Here is an 18,489-nt window from a genome sequence, read left to right as displayed (position 1 = left end):
AATGTCTTTAAAATTGAGTCCTGCCTGATCACCCAAAGTATAGAATAAATATCGTCGTGGATATCAATAAATGACTTAGTAAATAAATAAATAAAAATGGGGGAGTGAAGCCGATCTCCTTACAGAAGAGCCCTTAGTAGTAGATCGCATCCCTCCGTGAAGTAGAACGTAACCTCCCCACTTTTAGTTTGTGCTGGGTGCGGTGACTTGCTTCTGAGAAATGAAGCAAGAAAGGGGAAAATAATCACTTTACGGTGGAGAAATCTGGCAAACACTGCCTTAGGACCGACAGTTAGGGTCCTTAGTGATGCCACATGTGAAAATCAGGTCCTTCCTGATATAATGTGATACCCTTAGGAGTGGACACCATTTACCTCTGTGATATCTTCTAAAAAAAACCCATAATCTCATTCTAATCTTGAGAGAAATACATTGGACAAAACAATGTTTATGGTGAATGAAATATTATGAGGGATATTTCATAGAGTGCCTGACCAGTACACCTTACAATGGTCAAGGTTAGTTATGAAAAACATGGAAAGACTGAGAAAGTGTCGGAGGCCAGAGGAGACTGAGGAAACAGATCACTAACGGAAACCCTGGTGCGTAAAGCCTGCAGATCAGTGAAGCTCGATCCACCAATGTGGGCTTGTCGCTTCATTGTTATCATGTAGGACATTAACATCTGGGGAACCGGACACTAAATGTGGGGGGAAGGGTGGGTACGGGACCCAGCACTACTTTTATAATGTTTTCTGTAAATCTAAAAATCCTTCCAAAGAAAAGTATTAAAAACAAAAAACAGTCCTATAAAGTAACAACCGATTGCGAGCACCAGACAGACGAGCTCAGGTGACCAGCAGGAAAACAGCTGAGCCAATGCTTCTCTTTCCAAGAGGAGCCCCCTCCTTAGCTACCTTCCACTACAGAAATGCCTACCTAATTAGCTCTGGCAGGAAGCTGGCAAAAAAAAAAAAAAAAAAAAAAAAAATCAAATATGGATTTACAACCACTATCGTTAAGAGTTTCACCCCAAGTCTGTTCAACGACTGAGGACGCTATGTAACGTTGGTACAGGGACATATGATGAGCAAGACGCTTAAAAAGAAAGCACAAAAGTGAAAAAACAATGAAATTTTTTAAAAAATAAAAAAGAAATAAAGCAAAATTGAGTTTTAATATAAAAAAAATAAAAAACAAAGCAACCAGGGACGCCTGGGTGGCTCAGTTGGTTAAGCGACTGCCTTCGGCTCAGGTCATGATCTCAGGATCCTGGGATCGAGTCCCTCACTGGGCTCCCTGCTCAGCAGGGAATCTGCTTCTCCCTCTCACTTTACCCCTCTAATGTTCTCTCTCTCAAATAATAAATAAATAAACAAATAAATAAATAAATAAAATCTTAAAAAAACAAACCAACAAACAAAAAAACACAAAGCAACCAGGGCATGAAGACAAGCCTCCATCATTTTTTGGTGACGTGTAAAAAGTCTTGTGAAAGTCCGTGTAGAACTTTACAATGTTCCACTAAACCCCCGTGAAAAGAGTTTAGCAGCCCCTTCGGGGATTTCATACGTAAAATGAAAGGCAATAAAATCCAGGAAGGGAAACACTTGTTTTTCCTGCCCTGGCAAAAATGGCCGAAAAATACACAAGGTAATACGGTAACAAATGAAGTAAAGTCCTTTGTCAGCAAATACAGTGAGAAGAGTTACAAAAATGAATGCCGCTCGCCGGAAGATCCTCATATGAGAAGAAATTACATGGGAGATTTGCTACAGTGTTGAATCAAGGCATCGAGGAGCCTGATGTGTGTCAGCTTCTGCTATCTGCAAGATTTTGTTTAGATAATTAAATACCCAAAGAACAACTATTCAGTGAGCACTCAAGGGAACATGTGCGGGACAAGTCGTAATCTGAACGGCAAATTCCTCCTTCAGGGACGACAGTGGTCTTATGGAAAGTGCAGGTGGGAAGGGTAGAAGCAGCTTTGATTGGAATAACGGAAGGATTCCAAGCAAGGTCACAAAGTGATACTGAATTCCTTTCCTGCATGACTGAAGGCAAGTTTGCCACAAAGTACTTGAAGCCAGCGTGCACAGGTATTACTGATTATAACTGATTTGGTCATATTTTTATAAAGGCGAGACAAACTATCACAGAACTTTCTATAACACTTTCAAATGGCACGAGGAATAACCATGGGAATCTTTTATACAAGATAGAGCTTATAAGAGATGGCACAGGTAAAGATGATTTATACATTTGTTTTTATGAAAAAAATGGGGATCAATGTTACACTATCTCATACTTTTGAAAAAAAAAAATGCACCTGTAATCTGACCCTTCAATATCGAGGTAATGAATGGGGTAGCCACTGCTTTTAGAAAGAACCTGTGATATGAAGAGAGCTTTTAGAAAATAGATGTTTGAAATTCTTTCCATTGTTATGGGATTTTGAGGTAAGAAAACGCTGTGCTACCGAAACCCTCATTTCTACCTATTTAGAAACTTCGGTGTTTGATGTCCACAGCCAGCAAATACTCCTTAGTTGGTCCTTCCCTCTCTCAAAATTCTTCTCATAATAAAACCCAAATTACCTAGGGAAGTGCGTCTTACAGTGGGCTTTTAAGGAACCATTCCCATAAGGTTTTCCAGGGTCAAAGTGGTCTGTTCTGTGTGCTGAAATGGAAATGCTGGGGATCAACCAAACCCATCAGGATTCCTGGGTACAGGATGTCCTAATACGCAATTTTGTATATACAGTACACGAACTCGCCCTCCGCACCCCTCCCCAGCTCCTCTGTTTGAAGATATCCCATTTACAGTTCTTAGAACTATTTGGGTATGTTCTCTAAAAAGTGCTACCGTAGGGTAGATTTTCCAGAGGCACCACCTTGCTTCTAGGAATTCGGCCAACACTTCCAGGAATATCATCTTCATCTCAACTTCACCAGCTACATACAGCACAGCCAGTGACGGGCATCTTAAAATCACTAACGCCCAATGGAGTTAAGTTCTGAACCTAATGAGCAAACAATGAGCGAGTGTCAAAGGGGAGCCAAAAGACCAAGAGCTTAACTTATCCAAAGTCCCCTGCACTGAGCATGCCAGTCTCCAGCACAATATTAGGGCACAAGGTGACATGTCACAAACCCGCACTTCACCTCTGGCAACACTTGCCCCCTTCAGGTCCCTACGTCCTGTCTGTGAAATGAGGGTGTCGGAATGGATGAGGAAGAAGAACCCTTGTTGACATGTTTTGCCCACAAGCTGACTGAAAATTACCGAGAGAGCAGGAACAATCCCTAATTATTAATTATGGGCAATAAGGACACGAGGCTTACGCTCCAGGTCTCCCAGCCCAGGATGAGCTGCGTTACGCATCCGCCCTTATCTTCACATCTCCGTAACTGTGCCCATGACCTCCTTAACTTTCTCCTGCCAGGACACTGGTGAACGGAGGTGAAGGAACCCAGAGACAGCGCCCCAGCCTGGTCCCCAGTGCGTGCTCTGCTGGCTCTGCTGGGTGCACGGCTGACTCCGAGGCAGGTGCCACCGAAGAGCCAAGCACCAGGCTACTTGAAAAGGGACCAGCCACCTCGTTTGTAATCCCAGGACCCCTCAACTGTACGATAGCCGCAGTGCTGCCCAGAGACAAGAAAGCACTTGGAGCCCTTGGACTTGAGTGCCGGGGTGAAATTAAATAGGCACTGGCCTGAAGAAAACATGAGGTCTGATTGGGAGGTAGTGGTTGTAGATTTTAGATCTTCTCCCCCAAAGCAACTGTTTTTTTCTTCCAGAGCCATCCTAATCCTCCCAAATCAACCTCGCCATTCATCATTCTTATTACCCTCTCTCTGGTTTCCCCAGCCTCATTTTTCACAGTAGTCTGCTTGGCTACAGCAGGCTCGATATGCTAATGCAAGGCAGCCCCCCATCTTCCTCAAAAGATGTGAAAACTGACACCTCTCTAAGCATTATAAAATGTTTTAAAACTTGAGTTAGTGTGACTCCTTTTATGCAAATGGTACAGATTGCCTCTAGGAACATACATCATTTCTCCATATGGATGGCACGTTTTTCTCTTGGTTTTTCTCTTCTTTAGGATTTTTTCTTTTAAGTGTACTCCCAATTTATGAATGGGTGGCAGTCAAAATTCCAGCCTCTGAGTCTGTCACTTAAAATGCAAATGTTCTTCAAGGAGACAATGTTAAGAGTCTCTGTTCTGGGGTTAGCTCTCCAAGAGCCATTTAATACAAAGAGGGATCAAAGAGAATAATCCTATAGAAGCATTATCTCATGTGAAATGTTTTCCTGGAAAAACATATTAAGGTGGGAACTCAGCCCTGTGTCAAAAGAAAGAGCTCCGGAGTTAGGGTCAGGCCGACATGAGTTCAAACCTCAGCACTGTCCTGGTTTTTTTTTTTTTTTTTTTAAGATTTTATTTATTTATTTGACAGGCAGAGATTACAAGTAGGCTGAGAAGCAGGCAGAGAGAGAGAAGGAGGAAGCAGGCTCCCTGCTGAGCAGAGAGCCCGATACGGGGCTCTATCTCAGGACCCTGGGATCATGACCTGAGCTGAAGGCAGAGGCTTTAACCCACTGAGCCACCCAGGTGCCCCTCAGCACTGTCCTGTTTTGCTGTGTGATTCTGGGCAAGCAGTAAGCGACTGAATCCATCTGATCCTTAATTTTCTAACATGTAGAACAGATTCATATTCACCCTGGGAGACTTCTGTAAGGACCGAATGCCACGCTTGGCACACACACCGTTCCCACCCAATCTGTCTGCTAAGGCCACGGCATCCTTTGCGGTCCTGGCCCCAGCTTGCTTCCTGTCAATCTCGGAAAGCCATCAGTGCATTCTGGGCAGATGTTTTTGGAGCACTGATGTGGTCCCTGCTGCCTGCCCCCCAGTTTGCTGTTCCTAACTTGCTCTTTCCCACTCTCCAGAGGCATATACAAGGAAGGAGGGGTGGTTTCAACAGGACCGGGGAGAAGGGCGGCAAGGGTGCTTGCGGGCTGAGGAATGACGTCAGGGCAGAAGATGAGGAAGGAAGAGACCTGATACTCGGACGTCCTACAGGATCCCTCAAGACAGACTGCATCACACCCTCCAGCTCTCTTAGGTCCCTACACTTCCTTCCATTGCAACACTTAGCGCGCTGTCCGGGAAGTCTCTGTTTAATGGTTGCTTCTTACTAGACTGTGACCTTCCTGAGGGCAGGAACCGCGGCTTAGCCCCAGGGCTCCAGGAGCTCACACAGACCCAAGGACTAGACCCTCTGCTTGCCACTTCCTGACCATCACCCACTGTTCCCAGCCAAGGCTTCCTTCTCTGAAAGCCTCCTGATGACTCAAGGATGAGAACACAGCTTCCTAGCTTCTCTCCCATTCTCCCTTCTCACACCGCCCTTTGCTTGTCTCCGAAGAGTTTGTGCTCCTGGTGAAAGAATAAAAAGATGTTCCTTTGGGTCCTTGTCTTTTTATTTAAGATTCAGCCAGCGAAGGCTGAGTCATCAAGCTTTAGGACTGAAAGATAAAAAATGAAGGGTCTTTGAAACACAAAGACGGAGGTAAAGTCAAGTGTGTTTCTATGGCGCACTCAAGGGGCCTCGTGGAGAACAGGGCCAGAAATGATGGCTTCCATTTTATCGAGAATGTAACAGACCGAGAGAAGGTAAGTGGTTTACACAAGTCCTTCAGCTGGTAAGAGCTAGAACTGTCGTTAGAATTTACGGGATTGCTTAGCTCCAAAAGCCTATATGCTTCTTCCCTGTCCGTGAAACCATTTTCCCCTTAGTTATTCTCTTAACCAATCTCCGCTTCGCCTAAAGTTCTTTGCTGACACCCAGGACAGGCTAGACGTCCAAGGCTAGTGAGCGCCTCTGTGGTGGGGTGTGGGAGGCTGTCTGCTCCTACAGATGGAACTTTATGCTCGCCAAGAATGAGCTGTGTGTTACCAGATGTGTTTCTTTGCCATTTGTATTTCTCATGTAACTGGAAATGTAATCAAATATTCTTTGAATTAGGTGAATGCAAAAAGAGAGTTCTATTTCTGTGGAAGGCCAGTCAAAGCTTTGGAACAACTCAATAAAAGGAAGTCCCTTTAAAAAATGGCTGTCAGGGGCGCCCGGGTGGCTCAGCGGATTAAGCATCTGCCTTCGGCTCGGGTCATAATCTCAGGGTCCTGGGATCAAGCCCCACATGGGGGGGGGGTGTCTCTGCTCAGCGGGGAGCCTGCTTCCCCACCTCTCTCTGCCTGCTGCTCTGCCTACTTGTGATTTCTCTGTCAAATAAATAAAATTGTTTAAAAAAATGGCTGTCAGATTAGGTATGGGTGAGAAGCTATACAGGAACGGGAAAATGCAAAATCCAGGACTGTCCTCTACCTGCTTTGTAAAAGTCCTTAACTTCTTGCTCAACCTTCAAAGAAATGGATTGGGAGAACCACAGAAGATGGATAAGGGGAGATGTCTATGCAGGATAATACAGCATGATCGGCAGACAGAAAAAACAACAACAAACTTGGCACCGGCTGAACAGACAAGCAAATGAAGGTTAACCTATTTTTAGGATTCTCCCCTCAACCGACATGTTCAAGCAGCTGACCCAGTGCAGATGCCCTGTGTGACCCACAGGCGGGCTTCTTAGCTTGGCTGCCCTTTGGAGCACATGTGTGAGCTGATGGAGAGCAGGGTTCAGAGAACATCTATATACTCCCCAGAGAGGAATAGAGGAACCAGCAAATAGGAGCTCCTCCCTAACTGTTGAATACAGTGGAGAACATAAAGGATGGGAGGAGGCAGAAAGAAATAAGCAAGAAAATGAGGAAGATGTGCTTTTGCCTGGAATGTGAGGCCCAGGTTGGCCCAGAAGGACCTACAGATACCCTGTATTGCTAAACCAGGCTCTCAGGCTTCATGGCAATGTCCAGAACCCAATATGATCCGAAGGGTGGAACTTGGTCCTGCCAGTCTCTCTCCTTCCTCCCTGAACCTTCTCCCCACCTTTCTATATTGGCTGTATTTCAGGGTTCTGTGTAAGATTTTGTTAGATATCCGTGGGTGAAATGACTTCCAGATTCTTTTTTAGGTTTATCTAGAAAGATAGGAGTTCACTTGATTTGACTCTGTCTTCCTGGTTTTGCTATTTTAAAGTCCTCTACTTAAGTACAGAAGAGACTGCCAAAAGGAGTTCCCAAGTTAGTTTGCTGGATAGGTTCAAATAACAGTGAGTAAGCGATCACTGAGCAATGTCAAGAGTGGCGTAGCCTCCTGCCACGTCAACATCTCAGCTCTATGGGACTGGTGACTTTGTCTGTTTCATTTCCCACAGCATTACTAGGGCCTGCAACCGTGCCTGGCATAGAGGAACTTCTCAGCAAATGCACGAATGCACTGGTATGTCTGGGATGGGCCAAGGTAACACACTTCCGCTTGCACGTTCTGGCGAACTTTGTTGGTGTTCACAAAATGTCTGAGTTGAAAGCTCACAGATGACATCTCCTCTGTTTTATGGTGTCTTGCCTTTTCCTTTTGCTGGCTGCAAATTTGGAGGCTCTCAGACACCAAGCCCAACGCACTGGCTTATGAATGCTTGTCTGGTGTCTTTAATGAAACTTCTACTGATCCTGCTAAGAACAAACAGGTGCCTAGGACACCTGCCAAGGTCCTCCGTACTCCTGAATTTATTTTTATTGCGGTAAGAGATCATAAAATTTACCATTTGAACCATTTTCAAGTGTAGAGTTCAAGGCCACTAAGTGCATTCACATTGCTAGGCAATCATCACCACCATCCATTTCCAGGCCTCTTTCAACATCTCGTATGGATATCTATACTCACAAACTCCATGTCTTCCCCTCAACCCAGCCCCTGGCAATCATTGTTCCACTTCTTTCATCTATGAATTCAACTACTCTAAGTGTCTCATGCAAGTGAGACCATCTTGTGCTTGGCTCGTATCACTTAGCGTATCCTCAAGGTTCATCCATGCTGTAGCACATGTGACAGTTTCCTTCCTTTTTAAGGACTCCCAAGGTCTTTAGTCGCACTTACTTTTACAGAATTTTTATGTTTTTTTTGTTTTGTTTTGTTTTTTGCATGAAAATAAGACTTGAGAGTTTGGAATTCTTCTGTGCTCTTGCATGTTCAAGAAATGTCACCTAACAAAAGTGAAAATGAATTTTCGGGACTTCATCAATATCAAAAGCTTCTGCACAGCAGAAGGAAACAGTCAACAAAACAAAGAGGCAACCCATGGAATGGGAGAAGATATTTGCAAATGACAGTACAGACAAAAGGTTGATATCCAGGATCTATAAAGAACTTCTCAAACTCAACACACACAAAACAGATAATCATATCAAAAAATGGGCAGAAGATATGAACAGACACTTCTCCAATGAAGACATACAAATGGCTATCAGACACATGAAAAAATGTTCATCATCACTAGCCATCAGGGAGATTCAAATTAAAAACCACATTGAAATACCACCTTACACCAGTTAGAATGGCCAAAATTAGCAAGACAGAAAACAACATGTGTTGGAGGGGATGCGGAGAAAGGGGAACCCTCTTACACTGTTGGTGGGAATGCAAGTTGGTGCAGCCACTTTGGAGAACAGTGTGGAGATTCCTCAAGAATCTAAAAATAGAGCTTCCCTATGACTCTGCAATTGCACTACTGGGTATTTACCCCAAAGATACAGATGTCGTGAAAAGAAGGGCCATCTGTACCCCAATATTTATAGCCGCAATGGCCACGGTCACCAAACTGTAGAAAGAACCAAGATGCCCTTCAACGGATGAATGGATAAGGAAGATGTGGTCCATATACACTATGGAGTATTATGCCTCTGTCAGTAAGGACGAATACCCAACTTTTTGTATGAACATGGACGGGACTGGAAGAGATTATGCTGAGTGAAATAAGTCAAGCAGAAAGAGTCAGTTATCAGATGGTTTCACTTATTGGTGGAGCATAACAAATAACATGGAGGATATGGGGAGATGGAGAGGAGAAGGGAGTTGAGGGAAATTGGAAGGGGTGGTCAACGATGAGAGACTATGGACTCTGAAAAACAACCTGAGGGTTTTGAAGGGGCGGGGAGTGGGAGTTTGGGGGAGTCAGGTGGTGGGTATTAGGGAAGGCACGTATTGCATAGAGCACTGGGTGTCGTGCAAAAACAATGAATACTGTCACGCTGAAAAGAAATAAAGAAAGAAGGAGGAGGAGGAGGAGGAGGGGAAGGGGAAGAAGAAGAAGAAGGGGAAGAAGGAAGAAGAAGGAAGAAGGAGGAAGGAGGAAGGAGGAGGAAGGAGGAGGAAGAAGAAGGAAGAAGAAGGAAGAAGAAGGAAGAAGAAGGAAGAAGAGGAAGAGGAAGAGGAAGAGGAAGAGGAAGAGGAAGAGGAAGAGGAAGAAGAAGAAGAAGAAGAAGAAGAAGAAGAAGAAGAAGAAGAAGAAGAAGAAGAAGAAGAAGAAATGTCACCTAGGGGGCGCCTGGGTGGCTCAGTGGGTTAAGCCTCTCTACCTTTGGCTCAGGTCAGGATCTCAGGGTCCTGGGACTGGGCACCATGTAAGGCTCTCTGCTCGGTGGGGAGCCTGCTTCCCCGCCTCTCTCTGCCTGCTGCTCAGTCTACTTTTGTCTCTTACTCTCTGTCAAATAAATAAATAAAACCTTTAAAAAAAAAAAAAGAAATGTCATCTGTTATGAGGACATGGGCATTGCCTGTGTGTTGTCATCTGCCCCCTGACAGCTGAATGTGGAGTGCTTTCTCCTGAAACTCACCCACTTCTCAATTTTTGACCAATGACTTCTAATCCCTAGTTCGCAAAATACATACTACTTCGAGTTTACAAGATAGCGCCCACGTGTTGCTCCAACTTGATTGAAACCACTGACACGTCTTTCAAGAGGATTGGAGATTTCCTATGGGTGGATTGGAGACTTCCTACGGATTGACTGGGACTTGATAGGGGACCACTCTTCCAGTTGGTGAGGGTGAAATTATTTGTGGTCTTAATTTTCACTTCCCAGATTAGCAAAGAGGTTGTATATCTTTTCAAGTGTTTACTGCCCGTTTCTTTACAATTTGGTAAAATGACTATATCTTTTATAAATTTTTCTTATTAATTAGTAAGAGTTATTTGTATATTTCATTTACTAGTCCTTTGTCAGTTATATATGCTGTAAATGTCTTTTTCTTTTCTCTTTTTGATGCTACTTTGATGGAAGTTATTAATTTCAATGTGGTTGAATTTACTGATCTTTTCATTTATGATCTATGCTTTTGTCATCTTACTGAATAATGCCTTCCTAATTCTGAAGTCACAGGCCCGTTATTTAATTTTTTTAAAATAAAAGTTTAATTTGGCTTGTCACATTTAAGTCTCTAATCCATCAGAATTAATTTTGTGCCTGGTATGAGATAGGGATTATTTTTCATTCTTCCTCATGGATAATCAGATGCCCTAGTAGCATTTGTGAACGATTACATCCTTTCTCCAATGGCCAGCAAGTCACCTCTTTATCTACCACATTTCCATATATGTGTGGGTGTTCTTGGACTCTTCGTTCTTTTTTACTAATTCATTAGCACATCCCTAAACAAATGCTCAGCAAAATTTTGCTGTAGGTTTTCAGTGGATACTATTTATGAGCTTTTGTCATAAATGAATATTTAATTTTATCAAAAAACTTTCTTGCATCTATTTACATGATTACACGGTGTTTCTCCTTTAATCTATTAACATGCTGAATGATACTTGTGGATTTTTCAATGTTAAATCACTCTTGTCTTTCCTGGAATAAACCCAAGTTGGCCATGATGTATTATCTATTTTATACATGGCTGAACTCAGTTTGCTAATATTTTGCTTAAGGTTTTTGGAAACCTCTCATGAGTGAGACAAGCCTGCAGTTTTCTTTTCTTGTGCTCCCTGTGTCTGATTTTGGTATTGAGGATATCCTGGCCTCACTGAAATGGTTTGAAAAGTGTTCCTCTTTTTCTATTCTCTGCAAATTTTCCTAAAATTTGAATTATTTTTTGATTAAAAAATTGGTAGAACTTATCTCAACTTCTCATTGAGGGATACTGTGTACTTTGTAAGAAGGTCTAATGGCTAGAAGATAGCCAGGGTTTACATTTTTTCCTTGGATCAGTTTTGGTAAATTATACATATTTAGGATTTTATTCATTTCATGCAAGCTCTCAAAATTTTGACATAATCTTATTTACAGCATCCTCTTACTGTTTCCTCTAATTGTGCTTTATCTACTAGATTAAAAACTCCATAACCTAAGAAACTTTTGTTTGCTTTAGTTTCTGCTATATTCCTCAAACTCAGAAAGATGACTGGCTCAAATGCTTTTAGGGAATGAGTCCATGAATCTGCATTTATGGTTCCATATTCATTTACTAGTGAGTTTTTCTGCTATTTTTCAGTGAGTCCTGCCACTGCTTTGCCTAGTCCATTGGCTCCTTTCTAAGAGCAAACTTCTGACTTTGTTGAATAATTTGTTGATCAGCTTCTCCTTCTTACCTTCTTTATGCCCTGTCTCTTTTTTTTTTTTTTTTAAAGATTTTATTTATTTATTTGAGAGAGAGAGACAGTGAGAGAGAGCATGAGCGAGGAGGTCAGAGGGAGAAGCAGACTCCCCATGGAGCTGGGAGGCCGATGAGGGACTCGATCCTGGGACTCCGGGATCGTGACCTGAGCCGAAGGCAGTCGTCCAACCAACTGAGCCACCCAGGCGTCCCTATGCCCTGTCTCTTAATTTTTGAATTTGCCCTAATGTTCTTTACATATCATCTTAAGTTATAGACTTGGCTTACTAATTTTCTGCCTTTCTTCTTTTTAATATGAAATTTAAGGCTACAAATTTCTTCATATATTTGTACCATCTCACTAATTTAGACATGTATTATTTTTATTTTCATTCAGTTCTAATTAGGTCTCAGTTTCAATGGTGATTTCCACTTAAACCATGAGTAATTTAGAAGTATGTTCTCAATGTTAATCAAATATATTTTTTAAAAATCTTATTACTACTAATTTAATTATACTGTATTCAGATACATATATTATATGAGCATGTAATATATATACTATAAGGCATATATATTATATGCTCATATAAGGCGCATATATATATACTATATATATATACTATATACTATAGGCATAGTTACTATACTGTACTATAAGGCATATATTTTATAAAATATATACTATAAGGCATATATTTTATAAAAATATAAAAAATAATATGTAAACATATATCAAAAATATTATATACATAATATGGAGAACATATATTTTACACATATATATGATAAATTTTATATATATCTCATATTCTTTGAAACATACTGAGATTTGCTTTATGGTCCAGAACATGGTTACTTATAAACAATGTCTCATATGAGCTTAAGAAGGATGTATATTCTCTGTTATGTACCAGGTTCCTTATTTGCCCTGTAAATCAAGATTTTTAACTGTGTAGCTCAAATATTCCATATTTTTAATCAACTTTCTTGGGTTGCTTGATCTCCTGATATTTGAAAAGGATTCACTAAAATATTCTACTATGATAGATAGTAGGTTGTTGATTTATCTCTGGAGTTCTTGTATCTCTCGGTGTATCTCTTATACCTCTCTTGTATCTCTTTTAATTTTTAAATTGTGACCATCTCAATACTAAATTAAATACATCTCCTACTAAATTATATATTTATTGCCTACTACTGCTTTGCCTGATACCAAAAGAGCTATCCCGGTTCTCTTTCTCCATCATCTGTCAAACTGCTCAGGCTGTCATGTGTTAGGTATGTCTTTCATAAAGAGCATATGCTGTATACTCACTCCTCTTCAGTCGGACAACGTGTCTGTTCCTCCCTCAACTTAGTCTGCTTATTTGATTGATATATTTAGACTTATTTCTATCATCTGATTTCTTGCTTTCTTTTTTTCCCCTCTTTTTCCTATGCTGCCATTTTCTTCTAGCATTCTTCTTCTCCACCCCCACCCCCAACAAATGATGAAGATATTTTGGTTGTTTTGGTTTTTCTTACTCCACTCACTATCTCTACCCACCCTGGATTTATAACTTCTGTGCTTTTTTTTTTCCCCCAATTCTTTTAGAGCTGAAGCTTGAAAGGTTAGACGTGCGTAACCATCTTAGCATTGAAATTATCTCACCAACAAAACAGATTCCAGAATACTTTAATTCCAATCACGTCCCTCCTGAGTTATGTTGATGTCATCATCTGATAGTTTAAGTTGAACTGTTTGAAGCCCACAGTTATATATTACTACTACTACTACTACTACTACTACTACTACTACTACTGTTCAGAGATTGTTAGGCATTCCTACATATTTCTAATTTGTTTGTTCTGCATTCCTTCTTGGAATCATGATTCTATGGAATCATATTCCTTATTCCTGAAAATAAATCCTTGAGCAGTTTCTTTGCAAAGGTATGTTTGTGGTAAATCCTCTTTGCTTTTGCTCCTCTGAATAATCTTTTCTCGTATTTTGCTAGGTATACTGTGTATTGTGTTGTCACCCAGCACAGTTTTTTTTTTTTTTAAAGATTTTATTTATTTATTTGACAGATAGAGATCACAGTAGACAGAGAGGCAGGTAGAGAGAGAGAGGGAAGCAGGCTCCCTGCTGAGCAGAGAGCCCAATGTGGGGCTCGATCCCAGGACCCTGAGATCATGACCTGAGCCAAAGGCAGCGGCTTAATCCACTGAGCCACCCTGGTGCCCCTCACCCAGCACAGTTTAAGGTGTTACTTGTACTCTTCTGGCTTCTGTTGCTGCTGCTAAGAACTCTCATCTGACACGTGGAATGTCTTCATAGGGAATCTGTTGTTTTTTTTCTCTCTCTGGTTGGTCATTTACTTATTTCCATAGAACAGGAATATTTTTTATTTTTTTAAATTAACATATAATGTATTATTTGTTTCAGGGGTACAGGTCTGTGATTCATCAGTTTTACACATTTCATTCTCTCTGGTTATTTAAAAAAATCACTTGAGGCTGCTGCAGTCTTACTCCTATAGGTCTAAGTATAGCCTTCTCTTTTTAAACTGCTTGTACGTATGGATACCTTTTATGAGACTGACGCGCTGCTACTAAGAAGGCACTTGGATACCTTTTAATAGTTCTGGAAAATTCCTATTCACTATAAAGATGCCTCACTTCCGGTGGCTCAGTGGGTTAAAGCCTCTGGCTTTGGCTTGGGTCATGATCCCAGGGTCCTAGGATCAAGCCCCGCATCAGGCTCTCTGCTCAGCAGGGATCCTGCTTCCCTTCCTCTCTCTCTCTGCCTGCCTCTCTGCCTACTTGTGATCTCTGTCTGTCAAATAAATAAATAAAATCTTTAAAAAAAAAAAAAGATGACTTACTTCCAATTTTCTCTATTATTTCCTTCTGGCAGTCTAATTAGACACATTCCCAATATCTCAACGTCTCTCTCAGTTTTTCTCTTTCTCCTTGTGCGCTGGATTCTAGATAATTTCTTCAGCTCTCTCTTCTAGTTCACTAATTCTCTCTTTAGCTGACTCTAATTTACTGCTTAACATATCCATTATATCTGCAATTTCAATAATTACATTTTTCACTTCTAAAAGTACTATTTGATCCAAATAGGTCTACTTGCCTTTGAGAATCTCTTGTTCCTCCATCCTTTTAATTCTCTTTTATTTGTTACACAGAATAAAAATATTTGTTTTCTACCTGATGAGTCTAATACCTGAAGTCTTTGAAATTTAATTCTACAGTTTCTGCCCTTTCTCATGGTGGCTTATTTCCCTGTGTGTTTAGGGATTACCGAATGAGAACTCATTTTTCTTGAAACTTGACCTAAATAATTCATTGAAGTCTTTCTTATTTTTGAGAGTATTCTTCTAGATCAGATTTCTGTTTATTTCTGCCAGGTGCCTGGCACATGTTCATTTTTCTTCTATTTCTTCCCATACATAGAACTTCAGCCCACCAAATAATATGAACACAGGCTTGAAATTAGAAGTTCTCAAGGGAATTTCTCTCTTATTTTACCTAAAGCCAAGGATAAGATGTATAACAGTCTCTATCATCTTCTCCTTTGGATATTTTTACACTTGTTATCTACTGAGGATATCACTTTTCCTGGATCCTAACTTTTGGTAAGTGTCTTCTAATTTGTCTCTCTTGGGGCTGAGACCCAAATTCCCATGCATCGCCTTTCAATAGAATGGCTATACATATGGTTTGCCTGACTTTAATTTAGGCCTAATGTCCCAGTGTCACTAATAATAGCATTCCTTTGTTTGAATTATATAGTAAATTATATAGTTACCTACTTTCAAGCCAGGCCTCTAGTTCCCAAGGGTCTGCAAATACCCAGCAAATGTCAGATCCAGTTGCTTTTTGCTTATCCTTCTGGATCCATACTTTGTCATTGTTTCTGGCCTCTGCTTACTTCATTGACTTTATAGACCGATCAACTATGTTTTCAAATCATTAAGAAAAAATTTTTATCCCATACTTTTTGGTGTTATACAGGGTTGATTTTTATTTTCCTCACTTTTAAGCTTCTAGTTCATGACAGTCTTGGAAATATTCCTGAGTATGTCATAGATTTTTCTTATGCCTAAGAAATACAGGACACAGCAAAGGAACTACATAAATGTTGATTGAAAGAATCAGTGATGGAGGTACTTCTGTTCTAAACACTTTCTAATAGTTTGTAATGACCTTCAAGTTCAGTAAAATAATAATAAAAAAAAAAACAGAAAAACAAAAACAAGTTCTTTCTTTTTGACTACGTTTCACTCCTGGGAAGGTGTGAACTTTAGACTGTTCATTACAACAGTTTATATTTGTGAAAATCTGAAAACAACTAAAGTAACAGGAATGCCTCGGTAACAGAAGAGTACAAAATTCTATGTGTATTAGGTCCATAAATATTTGGCAACACACACATGTGGACACGGCCAGAAGCTTCTTGGAAAAGACGGATTTATTAGGAAAGCAAGGTTTGGGTTCCTTTTTCCTCTTAAAAAACTTGAAACAATTGTTACTGCAGTGTCACATGGGCAATGGCTATACATTTGAAATGATGTCAGCTCCCTATGTTGCGTGTGCTGACTTCCTGTCTGACACAGCCAGAAAGGCAAACACACTTGCTGTCAGACAGGCCTGGGTTCAAGTCCTTGTTCTGTCACTTACCAGTGGAGGTCAGTTCCTCACTCCTCTCACTGTAGGCAGAAAATTCTGACACACACTTTAACTCGGGGCTCAGCCAACAGGATACTAGCATCAAGGACTCCAGCTTTCCTTGCAAGCACCAAGACTTCCTCTCCCTCTTGGCTTTGCCATGAGAATGAGCAGGCTGGCCTGCTCCTGGGACATGGCAGATACTGGAGGAGGGCCCAGGTGTCCCAGCCATCAACCACTGGATCTAAAGCTGACCGCAGACACTTGGTTAAGCCAGTGAAAATCAAATAGCCGGCCAGCCCACCTGCAGACTCCTCAGCTACATAAATGGTGGTTGACTGAAGCCACTCCTAGGGCAGCTTGTTCTGCAACATTAAACTAGGGCAGCAGAGAACTCGTACACACTGTCTTCTTCATTGTGGGGGGTGGGGCCCAAAGGCCATCAAATGTGGGTCATCCCGATCGGACAGGGGGGCCACCAAATGGGGGGCCACCTGATGGGGGGGGGTGGCTGGGGGCACGGGCGGTTAAAGGATTCACCAGAGGTGGAACAAAGGAGATAGAAGTTTCCTGAATACACTTTGGGGAGTGGCTGGCAGGTAGGATGCAGAGCAGAGGCTGTCTGCTGGGGGGCAGCAGTGGGGGCTGTAGTCAAGTGGGAAGATGAGGAGCTACGGGGACGTACGGAACTCTCCTTCTTTGGTACCTGTGTCCAGGTTTCAGTACCCATTGGTCAGCTAGGGCTTACGGATATTCTGAGGTGGGTCACCTAATGGCCTGTCTGTATTCAACCAGGGGGCTGCGGGGAGGCACTGTGGGCCCTTCTATCTTACTCAGGTTTCCATGGTTCGAGCCGGTTACTTCTGGGCCCTCCCACTATGGTACCTACAGACCGAAGATAAAGGCTTTTTGCCACTGTCACTGCTGCGTGAGGTGGACTGAGATGTCACTGCTGTATAAGGTGGACTGAGACATGCAGGCCGGTGCCTTCCCCTACTCGTGGCCACAGCACCCAGCAGGCGTGCTCACATGCCTTTCCTCATCGGTCTCTCTCCTCTGGCCACGAATGACTTAAACGTAGGAAGGATGTGATTCTATCTGTGACACCTGGCACAGAGGAGTCCCTCCAGAACTGTTTTCGTTTGAATTAAATGACTGAATTGGGGGAGCTGATAAGAACCCACACAGCCAGCGGCAGGTGGCAAGGGTAACCAGGCAGGTTGGTTCTTATGCAGGGAGGCCTCATGCTTTCTAGAAAGCCCACACAAGAGGGACAAAGAAAAAAAGGAGAGAGGCACATTCTTTCTGCTCTTCTACGCCCTTATCTCTCTCAGCACACAGCACACAAAACTCAGAACCATTCATTCTGCAGAAGCGTCCTCCCCAGCCGGCTCCGAGCCACAAGCACACGTGAGGGACCCCTCCTCCACCTCCTCCTCTGAGGAACTGCCCCGCCCCCACGGCAGCCTCGCCCCGCCCCCACGACAGCCTGGCCTTCCTCTACCTTCAGATCAGACACGTCCCTGTAGCACTGCTCAGAGCGGGTGTGGTCCGACAGCTGCACGTTCCAGAAGCAGGGGAGCTGATACACGAGGAAGGGGTTCTGTTTGATGACGGCGTTGAAAATATCCTGGGGGAGAAAAGTCAGACACAGTCAAGAGTCAGATGGGTCTCACTTACGATGCCAACTCTCGAGGTACAGAGCAGCTCCTGGGCAAGGGACTCTCCTGAACCTCCCGCTCGGGACCCACGCTGGCTTGCACTGTGGGCATTCTCCTGGCATCTCCCACCCCTAGACCCAAGCAGCTGTGTTTGGACAGAGACAGGGGAATGTCCCACACTGACTCGACACCCACGGGCTCCACTGGTCCCCAGAAGGCAAGTGGATGTGGGAGCAGACAGCGAGTGTCTTCTCCCCCACCCCGAGCTGGGAGATGTTAAATGAAGTCACTTTTCTGCCCCTCTTCCCACCTTATCGAGGAGCCCTGTGTCATCCATCCCAAGCCTCCAGGAGAGGAAACTGCATGATGACAAGTGGCTCTGCTCATTCAGGGGCTGAGACAAATTACAGATTCTGTTTTAGCAGCACTTCCTGGGGCTTCTGGCGGACTCAATGATGGATGCACCTTGTTTTCCTGTAGGCCACGGTGCCCGACTCCACACTCCCCACCTCCAGATCCAACTCCGACTTTTCTAGGGAGGCTTTCCTTCTTTTGGGCTTTTCTCCAAGCTCTCACTGCACCAGGCCGTACTTATTAACTAGCTGCTGACA

At 42.6% G+C, this 18,489-nt stretch overlaps 1 protein-coding gene and 1 long non-coding RNA gene across 4 annotated transcripts in view; both read right to left on the bottom strand.

Annotated features, from left to right (window-relative positions):
* The window catches only part of LARGE1 (LARGE xylosyl- and glucuronyltransferase 1), a 527,449-nt gene that overhangs the window by 64,634 nt on the left and 444,326 nt on the right, over positions 1–18,489 (bottom strand). For all 3 annotated transcript variants that reach the window (XM_032346463.1, XM_032346461.1, XM_032346462.1), the window contains exon 9: positions 17,722–17,847. In XM_032346463.1, coding sequence (XP_032202354.1) covers positions 17,722–17,847 — 126 coding nt within the window. The remainder of the gene's footprint in view (positions 1–17,721; positions 17,848–18,489) is intronic.
* Positions 13,890–14,277, bottom strand: LOC116592864. Its single transcript, XR_004286636.1, has 2 exons — positions 14,173–14,277; positions 13,890–14,127 (listed from the first exon to the last, which is right to left on the bottom strand). It is a non-coding gene; the product is annotated as an uncharacterized LOC116592864 (long non-coding RNA).

This window comes from Mustela erminea, chromosome 6 (assembly GCF_009829155.1).
Source record: "Mustela erminea isolate mMusErm1 chromosome 6, mMusErm1.Pri, whole genome shotgun sequence".
NCBI lineage: Eukaryota > Metazoa > Chordata > Mammalia > Carnivora > Mustelidae > Mustela > Mustela erminea.
Note: the sequence above shows the minus strand (reverse complement) of the source record. Positions and strands in the feature narration are given on the sequence as shown.